The 12,056-nt window shown below is 46.5% G+C and overlaps 1 protein-coding gene across 1 annotated transcript; it reads left to right on the forward strand.

Annotated features, from left to right (window-relative positions):
• Nucleotides 1-10,296: 10,296 nt before the first annotated feature.
• Nucleotides 10,297-11,768, forward strand: SFN (stratifin). The gene has a single exon (XM_060258240.1). The coding sequence runs from the start codon at nucleotides 10,413-10,415 to the stop codon at nucleotides 11,151-11,153; it is 741 nt and encodes a 246-aa protein (XP_060114223.1). The 5' UTR covers nucleotides 10,297-10,412; the 3' UTR covers nucleotides 11,154-11,768.
• The last annotated feature ends 288 nt before the right edge of the window (nucleotides 11,769-12,056 follow it).

Genomic DNA, 12,056 nt, shown 5'->3' on the forward strand with positions numbered 1-12,056 from the left:
AATCACCAGTGAAAACTGGCTCTGTTATGAGTCTGCCACTGAGTGGCTTGGTTCTGTCAGTTTCAGAGACAGATCTGAAACGTTGGGTGCAATCCAATTTGCAGAATGCTGTGCATCGGAACCCCCACCGGAAAAGGCACATCCCAAGCCCAAGCACAAGGACAAACAGTGCGTTGGTTCCAAGATACCTACAGAGCCAAGCTCTTCAATGATGATTTATCCAGAATCATTCACTGCCTGAAGGGGAGCTAGAGCCTGGCCAGAGTGCATTTGCGCTTCCAGCACCAAACCAGCCTTCGGAACCATCCTCACCAGCCCCATGGCAAGGTTCTATGCCTCCTTCTCCATGGCAAAGTTACCTGTATTATTTGCCATCCCCTAGGCTTCAGGAATGGGACGACTAGCATCAATGGAAAGCGCTGGTTGAGTCTAGACCAGGGGTCCTCAAACTACAGCCCACGGGCCAGATGCGGCCCTCTGAGGACGTTTATGTGGCCCGCCGGGTTATGGCAAAATCAGACCGGAAGTGACGTTCAACCTAAACTCGCATTAGCAACGCATACTTCCGGCACTGGGCTGAGGCGGCGGAGACAGAGTGTGAGGTGATACCGAGGTGAGGTGAGTTCCCAGGCCGGGGTGTGTGGTGTGGGGAAGGGAGAGAGATGCAGAAGACGGAGAACTGACGGCCCGCAGCCTTGTACAATAACGGCAGTCCGGCCCTCCAACAGTCTGAGGGACAGTGAACTGGCCCCCTATTTAAAAAGTTTGAGGACCCCTGGTCTAGACACTCCTCTACATCGAGTTATGAGGATGCAGGTCCGCCAGTGGGGTATCCTGCAGCAATGCCATCTCATACACAGAGATGCCATTCAGATTCCGAGGAGGAGCAAAGAGAAGAGTTGCCTTTGGGATCAGACTCAGATTTCCCATTAGAACCTTCCCCTGACAACATGGTAAGAGATTTTGACCCTGTGTCACCTAATGAAGACTTAAAATTCAATACAGAACAAATGATGAGGATGGCAAAATTATTGGAGTTGGAAGTCACATCCACCAACCCAAGACCTCGGGATAAGATCTTAGGCAAACTTTATACTGACTCATTGGGTGTAGTTGCCTTTCCGACGCTAGAAGGGATCGATGACATCTCCCAAGACCTTATGGCAGAAGCCAGTGACCGTGACGGCCGTATCCAAGAAAGGAGAGAACCTTTACGGGATGCAGCAGGAGCGAGATTTCTATTTATTCTGCCACCCTCCAGCCTCATCTCTAATAGCAAAGGAGATGAAGGTAAAACTGCACAGGAGTCTAATCACCAGCCAATAAAGAAGGGTGAAAGATTGACGCATTTAGCAGGAAAATCTGTTCTTCTACTGCTCTTAATCTGCACATCGCTAATTGTGAGGCAATCGTAGAAGGGTATCAGCTGTTTCTCTGGGAGAAGACGGCCACCTACATGGACCTTCAACCTGAGAACAATTAGCCCTTGCAAAACTCTTACAGGCAGAGGCACTGTGCCTTTCCAAGCAGTAAATTAATGCAAGCAGTCAGCCTGCCGACTCTTCCTCTAGAGCTATGGCTTCAGCACTTCTGCTAAGGAAACAGGCTTGGCTGCATTCCACAGCTCTTCCCCCGACAGCAGACAAAAAAAATAGAAGACCTACTATTTGAAGGGACAACATTGTTTGCCTCTTCAACCAATGAGCTTTTATCTCAAATTAAAAAGAATAAGCAAACAGCCCAGACATTTAGCATCACACCAGGTCCAGCTGCTCCATATTGATCCCAGCAGATATATAGATATCATCAGCTGCAATCACCATATGTCAGATACCCTCATCAGCGTTGGAGGTGTCATAGTATCCTATGCAGAGATCCTTTCCAGGGCTCGTGAATCAAGGCAGGTGTAACCCTAGCTATAGGACTGAGCATTCAGGCTCACAGGATCAACCACTCCTCGAAGAGCAGCAGCAGGCTTCAAAAGGTTTTAGATCAGGCATTTTTTTTTTTTAAAGAAAAGGAGATCCTAGCTTTCTTCAAGGAGAAATGGCAGATCACCAAGGATAAATGGGTTCTGTGAATTGTTGATATAGGTTATAGATTAGAGTTTTGGCAGTAGCCATCCCTCCAACACTCAGACGAGGCTCTGAATAACTCTATACCTGAGTTAGAAAAAGGAGCTTTGATCCCTGATAGAGAAAGGATCAATCCAGAAGGTCCCTGATTTGGACCCCATTACGGGTTTCTATTCGCATTTCTTTTTAGTATCCAAAAAGGATGGTAGTCTCAGATCAATTATGGACCTGAGAGATCTAATTTTTTTCCTTAGAGGTTAGGAAGTTTAAAATGTCGTTGCAATCAGTTTTGCAAATGTTGTAAACTGTTGTAAAAAAAACATTAAACTGTTGGTTTTGCATACTTTACCTTCAGGATTCTTATTTTCATATTGCCATTCACCCTGGTCAATCCGGATTCCTGCGCTTTAAGAATAACCAAATATCGTATCAGTACATAGCTCCCCTGTTTGGGTTGGCAGATGACTCACAAGTATTCTCAAAGTGTGTTGCACTGTCAAATACTACTATTCCCCTACCTCTCCATTTTAGGCAGACACCTGTAAAGGTCAGGGGTTTGGGACCAACCACAGTTAAAATATAGATTTCTACAAACTCAAGGAACTTCAGTTTTGCAGAGAAATATTAGTTTTAACACACACATCCTCCTAATGTGGGGCTTCAATGCAGAACAAATGCTGAAGAGGACAACCAAATGTATTATCTCAAACCATCCCGTAAAAAACCCTGAGACTTTGGAGAGCCACTGCCACTCTGAATAGACAGGGGTGGAGAGCTTGCAATGCCCAGCCATTTTGTTCTCCTAGGCTCAGACCATTTTATATTTTTTTAGTTTATATTTTTAGTTTCTGCTGTGATCCTTGTGCTTTTTCTCGATGTTTTATTTACTATTTCCCCATCTTTCCATTTTAGGCAGGCATCTTTTATGGGCAGGGAGGGGCGGTTTGGGACGTGTCAGATATCAAAGCCTGTTAAATAAACAAAATACTGTTTTAAGCACGTTTGTATTTTAAGTAAAAAAAATACTCTCTTTAATTGTGTTTGCGTTCTTTATAAAGTTTAAATCTCTGTTCCCTGGCATTACATTTTATGGCACACTTGGCCTGGCCCAACAAAATCCCATTAATGTCAGATCCATCCCTCATAACAAATGAGTTTGACATCCCCACTTTAGATACTTCTGTACAGGGCTGGGGAGCTCACTGTAGGCTTTTCAGTGCAGGGTATATGGTCACCAGAAGAGCTAGGCCTTCATATTAATCGGTTATAATTCATGTAATATTTTGTGCCCTTACCTCATTCACAGAACCCAACAAAGGGACTGTCGTCCAGGTTACTATGGACAACGCAATGGCTATGACCTACATAAATCAACAAGGGGGCACAGCATCATCAACCCTTTGCAGGGAGGCCACATGTATTAGGGAATTGGTGATGACCCAAGGATCCTCCCTCCAAGTAGTGCATGTAGCAAACACTGCCGGTACAAGAGCAGATACTTCAGCAGAATGGGGCAATCAGAGTACTAATGGGTACCAAAGGAGAAATATATCCTCCTAGTTTTTCAGCAGTGGGGTTTCCCAAGGGTAGAGCTTTTTGCCACTCATGCCAACATGAAAACCCCATTGTTCTGTTCCAGGGCAGGCACAGATTTCCTCTCCGTAGGAGATGCATTCCATCCTTTTTCTAGCGCCTATTTAAAAATTGCTTTACACCACTCTCTCTTATTCCCAAAGTGCTGAACGAGATTAGAGAGAAGCGCACATGGTACATTCTAATCACACCTTTCTGGCCCAGGCAGGTCTGGTTCCAAGTCCTCCTGGAGATACCCAAAGAGACTTATAGACATTTCTCTCATATATGGGCTCACATTCCCTCCCTCCCACCCCATTGTGAATTCATAGGATGTTAGAGTCGTGATACTTGCTGCGGCTCAGAAGGACTGAGGGAAAGGGGGGGGGACTCTTCTCTGCAGAGCATGTAACCATTGGCTGGAAAACAGCCTCTAGTGATCTCTGCCTAGGAGGGGCTCCCCTCAAATTGTTAGAATATACTAGAATAGCTGTAGAGAGCCTCCAGTGACTGGACTGCATATGTGTAGTCCCAATGTGGGACTGCACAGAAGACATCTCAATGAAGAACAGTTCCAGGTAAGTGTGATACTGTTTTTTTTCCATGTTCCTTGTTTTAGAACACTGCTACATTTCTGTTCCTACCACTGCAAACAACTGGCATATCTTTTTAGTTAGGGTGTCAGGTGAGCATATGAACACACAAAGCTGCCTTCTGCGTTGCCATGAGATGGACAAAATAATCCAGTGCAGGATGAGGGGACAGAAGTTTGGTATCAGTAGTGAGTCTTCAGGATGGATTAAGAGTAGGGATGGGCATGAATCGTTCCACAAATCACATTTCCTACATGAATCATCCCAATTTGTGGATTGTTTCAAACATCTTTGCCCAAACTGGAAAATGAACCACTCTTTTTCCTTGGAGTTTCATTTGGTTCGTTTTTGCAGTTCATTTTCTTAGACAGCCTGGCACCGATCCAGTCAGTTCCTAGGCAACACTGGGAGTGGACTTCTGAGAGCCCTAGAAATGCCCATAGCAGTTGTCCATAGTTTGATTGGCGGCTCTGGAAGCCAATCACAGAGCTCCCATTTTGCTCTAAGGGAGCAGACTCCCTGATTCAGCTGCTTTCACTTCATAGCACGAAGAGAGAAGAGTTAGTTTTTGTCAGGAGAGCTGAAGCTGAGCTTTTCTGGGAGCACCTGATTTGGAGGGCTATAACTTGGACATTCCAAATCCAATTATTGCCAAACTTGGGAGCGGGTGCTGGAGAGCCTGCTGAAGATCCTCAGTGAGTTTGGTATCTCTAACTTGCAATGGGGTTGTTCTACACCTCTCGAACCAAATAAACTATGAACTGGTTCAGGAAATCAAACGAACCATGAACCAAAACAAACTGCCATTTCCCTGTTCCGTACCCATCCATAATTAGGAGACAGTCAACTAACAACAGAGAAACAGGTGGGATTGTAGTTGAAGGCTTGTTGAAATACCTGATGAACAGCAGAAAGAGAACAGAAAAGAAGTAATGATAGGGTTGCCAAACTCCCCACAGCCTCTGGCAGGGGACTTTTTTCATGTGTGCAACACGCATGTGGCACAATGATGTCACCCGGAAGTGACGTTATCTGGCTGGCAATGCCATGCACCAGCCGCTCTAGGCATTTCCGAGAAAACTTTATGGTTTTCCCAGACGCTCTAGCAATTTGGGAGGAAAACTCTGTGGAATGATACCATATAGTTTTCCCTCCCAGATTGCTAGAGCGTCCGTGAAAACCATAGAGTTTTCCTGGAAATGCCTAGAGCGGCCGCCAACATCGGGGAAGGTTCCCCCCACCAGCCCAATGTGGGCCAATGGATTGGGAACCTCCAGGGCGGGGGAACCCCTGCCCAGCCTGGGGGCGTGACAGCCCGAAGTAATGATAATCCCTGTCCCCACGTCTCAAGTACACTGAGCTTCCCTATTGGAGTTTGGAGAACTTACATCCTTCATGATTAATTATACCATAGGCATTATTCCACCATTGATTCCTAACATGGGCTGCAACGCTGGATTGATTGACTGCTCTGATCCATGATAGATGCACCTAATCTACAAAATATGCTAGCTGTGCATTACCATTCCTCGCACATTACGGAGTATACAGGCCAGGTTTGGGTCTTCCAACCTGTGTTGGAGGAGGTAACTCAGTCGCATATGAGTAGTGGTTGTGGCTCAATTCCTGAACTCACCATTTCTGATTAAGATCAGGACCATAGTGCATGTGGAGAAGGGGCACTCAGATCACCAGTTTTTCAAATCTGAAACAGTCTCAGGGATGTGCTATTTGAAGAAGAAGAAGAAGAAGAAGATATTGGATTTATATCCCGCCCTCCACTCCGAAGAGTCTCAGAGCGGCTCACAATCTCCTTTACCTTCCTCCCCCACAACAGACACCCTGTGAGGTAAATGAAGATATTGGATTTATATGCCGCCCTCCACTCCGAAGAGTCTCAGAGCGGCTCACAATCTCCTTTACCTTCCTCCCCCACAACAGACACCCTGTGAGGTAGATGAAGATATTGGATTTATATCCCGCCCTCCACTCCGAAGAGTCTCAGAGCAGCTCACAATCTCCTTTACCTCCCCCCCCCCCCACAACAGACACCCTGTGAGGTAGATGAAGATATTGGATTTATATCCCGCCCTCCACTCCGAAGAGTCTCAGAGCGGCTCACAATCTCCTTTACCTTCCTCCCCCACAACAGACACCCTGTGAGGTAGATGAAGATATTGGATTTATATCCCGCCCTCCACTCCGAAGAGTCTCAGAGCAGCTCACAATCTCCTTTACCTCCCCCCCCCCCCACAACAGACACCCTGTGAGGTAGATGAAGATATTGGATTTATATCCCGCCCTCCACTCCGAAGAGTCTCAGAGCGGCTCACAATCTCCTTTACCTTCCTCCCCCACAACAGACACCCTGTGAGGTAGATGAAGATATTGGATTTATATCCCGCCCTCCACTCCGAAGAGTCTCAGAGCAGCTCACAATCTCCTTTACCTCCCCCCCCCCCACAACAGACACCCTGTGAGGTAGATGAAGATATTGGATTTATATCCCGCCCTCCACTCCGAAGAGTCTCAGAGCGGCTCACAATCTCCTTTACCTTCCTCCACCACAACAGACACCCTGTGAGGTAGATGAAGATATTGGATTTATATCCCGCCCTCCACTCCGAAGAGTCTCAGAGCGGCTCACAATCTCCTTTCCCTTCCTCCCCCACAACAGACACCCTGTGAGGTGGGTGGGGCTGGAGAGGGCTCTCCCAGCAGCTGCCCTTTCAAGGACAACCTCTGCCAGAGCTATGGCTGACCCAAGACCATTCCTGCAGGTGCAAGTGGAGGAGTGGGGAATCAAACCCGGTTCTCCCAGATAAGAGTCCGCACACTTAACCACTACACCAAACTGGCTCTCCATTTGAAGAAAACTACTTTTCCTAATAGCATTCCCCAGTACTGTTCCAGGCAGGGAAAACAGCATAGAGAAAGCTGAAACCCCTTCTCCAAGGGCATCATGGTCCCGATTCCCACTAGTACAGTGCACGTGCAGGAACTGAGGCGGTTGTACTGAGACAAGGTTAGGGGTGGACGCAGACTCAGCTTGAATGCTTCATAATTTTTGAAGAGGAACATCCCACCTTTAGAAAAGGGAACGCTTAATATAAAGCTGATACACGTAGACGCACCGTTTTTAAAAGGGTGCTTTTTAAAACACAGTTGTGATTTATTCATTGGGAAATACATGCGGATTAAATCGTTTCATTTATTAAAACATGTATGATTGATCGGCTAAGGTTTCTGTAATTGGGTGACATGCCTGTTTGTTTCATTCCTATGTCTCCTTTAAAAAAAAAAAAGAAGTGAAATACTCGAGGCCATGTCAGTGAGACAATAAAGACACAATAGGTGCCTGTAATACGCAGCAGAACCACGGTTCACGCCCCATTTCAACTCTTAATAGCCCTTCTAGCTGGGGAAAGGATTCATAAGTTATGATTTCGGAGGTGAGAAAAATGCCTCATCCCTGTAGCAGAGCCCATATATTTGAGGATAAATGTCTCTGTGTGCACGCTATAAACCTGGAATGCCAGAGCTGTCCCCCGAGGAGCCAGGTGGGGCCTGACCAAACTGGGATCAAATTAAAAATTTAAAAAAAAAAAATTCTCAAAGCTTCTCTCCAATGAGAACAAGGAAGAAATGCTTTCAAGTTGTAAGGGATACATTCCGTAGCGGGATCCTAATCTTTTAAAGCTTTTTAAGGAGGTGTACATAGATGTAAATACAATGTGTACATCTTTGTCTTCAGCGCTGCGCTTGAGGGTATTATAAAGCCTTGATCTACTCATGAATGGGATTATTGATTAAAATGGAGAACCTGAATTCAAATTCTTCCTTTGCCGTATAGTTCACTCGGTGTCCATGAGCCAGAGTCCTCCTCAAAGCCTAGCTTACTTAACAAGCTTGTTGTGAGAATGAAATAGGAAGGGAAACCAAGTATGCTTCTTTAAGTTTGGAAGAAGGAGGGGATAAAAATCTGAGGGATCTCTGATCCCCAGCATGGTGCTCATGGGCACCGTAACTCCTGCTTGTATGTTTCTGGAGCACACTTCTTTTCTGGCACTGAAAGTGGCCACCAGCCCACATACACACACACCAGGACTTCTGCATTTTTTAAAAAAAACACATTAAAATATTCTTACATTGATATACTATTGTACAGATCGGTTTTATCAGGTTTTTCTGAATTCCCAGCTTTCATTTTTAAAAAGTAAGTGCATAGTCCCTTACCTCACAGAGATATCAGGAAAAAAAGGCATTATCTCCTCAATGGGAGGGGCTAGAGACTTAATTAAGCCTATATTGTGTATGTGCAGTCTTATGTTGCTATAAGGGTTGCGTAGTTTTTTAAAAAATCAAAATGGAAACAACGCATCTTCAGGGCGGGGGGAGGGAGTGGTTTGGAGGCAGGTGGGAGTGGGCAGGACAAAGAAGACTGTCAGAGACGATGCATGAGGGAAAGGGTAACTCAAAATTGGCTTCCAGGAGGAAAGTTGGGGTAAAAGTGGTCTCAGGAGAACCAGAAAAATTCCAAGAAACAAACAACAACAAAACAACATGAAAACTGAAGGCACAAGAAAACACAGAAATCATGTGATAATCTGAAGCAGCATGGGGCCAGAACCTACAAGAAACCCAATGCAGAGAAGCCTAAGGTTGGGGGAACCCAATAACAGATAGAGACGGTTGTCTGGCATCATGAGCTTCTGACCTATTGATCACTGCCTAGAGAAGTAGTGTGACACTCCTGTGAATACAGCAGATGGCTATCAGTGTTATAAACTGGAATTTCTGGGAAGGTCTGGGCGTGCCCCATTGTTTACGCCTTCTTCCAGCGTCCCCTCCTCCCTCATCCCACCCAGTCTCTTGGGCTGAGAAGAAAGGTTCCGAATACAGCAGTGTGTCACTGGAATGCAAAACGACTAAGGAATTTTGCCCACACCAAAAAAAAAAAAAAAAAAGATTAGTGAGTCACCCGATGAAACAATTCACTCTCAAACTGGAGAGGCTGAGTTATCAGCCCCACCTGTCGCCTCCTTTTGTGCTAACCTGGGATGCATCACCAAAGGTCCACAAAGCAGCACAAGAAATGTGTCATGAAGCCTGTGGGGGGGTGGGGGAGGGAACTGTGTCAGAAGGATAGAATAATCTCTTAGCAAGTGGAAACAGGTTTCATTCTGAGAGTGAAACTTCACCGTGACTGTGCATGGGCTGAAATATTATTGCCACGAGCAGAGTAGTACACAGAATGTTTGTTAGGGTCCCTCAGAAAACATCTGGATTAATCAGGCAGAACTCTTCTTCCCAGCCCTGATGATTTATTTATTTTTTTGCTGATGTCAAGGCACATCTAACTTCAGGTGACCCTGTGGGGTTTTCAAGGGAAGAGACCTCCAGAGGTGGATTACTGTTGCCTGGCTCTGGATAGCATCCGTAGACTTTTTCAGCAGTTTCCCAACCGACTACTAATCGGAGCTGAGCCTGTTTAGCTTCCAAGATCTGACAAGATTGGGCTAGCCTGGGCTATCCAAGTCAAGCTGAGAAATAAATACTCCCAACTGAACATCATTCAAACATCATACATTTCGGCTGACAGCCCGAAGTAGTACAGCCCAGGAAATCATGATTGGCCTTAAATTTAGAAAGGGAAGTAAATTAATAGGGTTTGATGAGATAAACTGGAATTGTAGGAAATGCAGGGTAGAGAATTCCAACAATAACGGCAGGACAAGAAGGGGGACGGGACAGGTGTACATACACTGCCCCCTGGAGGGGACTGAAACTTTTGCGCGCCTTCCATTGCGGCCCATCTTTTCTATTGGAGCCTGTGCCAGGGCTGGTGGTGACTTCATGCCCAAGAGGTCTTCAAGCAGGCTGCGTTTCTGCACCCTTAGCAGGTAAGCATTCAGTTTCCTCTCTTGCTCCAAGGTGAATCACTGTAACTTTCCTTTTAAGGAGAGGCCGAATGAAAGGAAGTGGGGGGGAGGGCTCACTAAGAGCTTCTTCGCCACGCCTTGTTCTCGCTCCAGGCTGAGACGCCAAGCCAAAAGCTGATCCCAAGAGCTGAACTCGGCAGACACTCTGACAGCTCTTGGAGCAGCTGCCTGATCCTTCTCATAGCCGGCCTCCTTGCCCCATCAGCTCTCCCTTCTGCGGCTCCCCCAAAATGGCAAGGAACCACCAAGTACAGAAAGCTAAGCTGGCCGAACAGGCTGAGCGTTATGAGGACATGGCTGAGTTCATGAAAACGGTGGTGGAGGATGGAGCTGAGCTCTCCAACGAGGAACGCAACCTCCTTTCCGTTGCCTACAAGAATGTGGTCGGCTGCCAAAGGTCTGCTTGGAGGGTCATATCCAGCATCGAGCACAAGACCGAAGGAGGGGATGACAAAGCACAGCTGGTCAATGAATACCGGGAGAAGATTGAAAATGAACTGAAGTGCGTCTGCAATGTTGTGTTAAGTCTCCTGGACAAGCATCTCATAAAGAAAGCGAGTGACCCAGAAAGCAAAGTGTTCTACCTGAAGATGAAAGGCGACTATTTCCGCTATCTGGCTGAGGTTGCTACCGGGGACGACCGCAAGCAGATAATTGACAATGCCCGGAAAGCATACCAAGAGGCCATGGACATCAGCAAGAAGGAGATGCAGCCCACCAACCCCATCCGCCTGGGTCTCGCCCTCAATTTCTCAGTTTTCCATTATGAGATCGCCAACGCCCCAGAAGAGGCCATCAAGCTGGCAAAGACCACCTTCGACGAGGCCATGGGGGATCTCCACACGCTCAGCGAAGACTCCTACAAAGACAGCACCCTCATCATGCAGCTTCTCAGAGACAACCTCACGTTATGGACAGCAGAATGCGCGGGAGAAGAAGGGGGAGAAGCTGGTGAAGAACCCAGAAACTGAACTTTGCAAACCACTGAATAACTCCCCGTAACTCCTCGTCCACCCTTCTCTCTTTTTCTTTTCCAAACTCATTCTATTTTTAATAAGGAGGCAGCTCCAACTCCTGGAAGCTCCAGCTGGATTTCAGCAACACAAGGGAACTGATTAATTTGCATGGGATTCAAGTGCTTACCTTACCCCTCCTTGTGTGGCAGCTTTGGGGGGGGGGCATCACTGTCCCTTGCTCTTCCTGGTATGTGACCTCTACTGCAATTGAACACTTCTAGCTTAGTATAGTTTCTTGTTTCCAGTTCAGCCCATGCTTAGCACAAAAGTCTTATTGACCTGTCATGGAGGACTGCACTTTTTTTTGGAGGGGGGTGGGTGGGGAACGTAAAATCACAGGAAATGTAAAAGTGTTTGAAATTGCTAAGATCTCAAAAAAACAACAACAGCTGGGCAGAGTTAAGCTTCTTTCTTATTCTGAAGGGGGAGTTTTCTTACTGTTGTAAGAAAATGGGTGGTGGGCCTCGAGGGGGCTCTTCGAAATGGGTTAACAATAGTGATCTCAAGAGGGCCTCTTGTTGTTCATGGTGATTTCCTACCGTGTTCCTCCCCAATAAAAGTTCACTTTCATGCCTGCCTTTTTTGTAGTTTCGGTCTCTAGTTTTTCCAAGGGGCTAGGGTGGTACACGTTGTATCCTGCAACTCCTGCTCTCTTGCAGCACTGCAGGAGGGGAAGAGGAGAATCCTGAAATTCACAAGTCTCAGCAAGGACTACAGAAAGCAGGTTGACGCACGCAAGGCAGCTTTTTAGCTCTTCCGAAATCCAAGGCGCTCCTGAGAGCTGCAGGGGGAAAGGTTATGCCTGAAGCAAAAAAAAAGCAGTGCAACACGAAAACATGATTGGGCCTTCCCTGGGAA

Source organism: Heteronotia binoei, chromosome 17 (assembly GCF_032191835.1).
Source record: "Heteronotia binoei isolate CCM8104 ecotype False Entrance Well chromosome 17, APGP_CSIRO_Hbin_v1, whole genome shotgun sequence".
Taxonomy (NCBI): domain Eukaryota; kingdom Metazoa; phylum Chordata; class Lepidosauria; order Squamata; family Gekkonidae; genus Heteronotia; species Heteronotia binoei.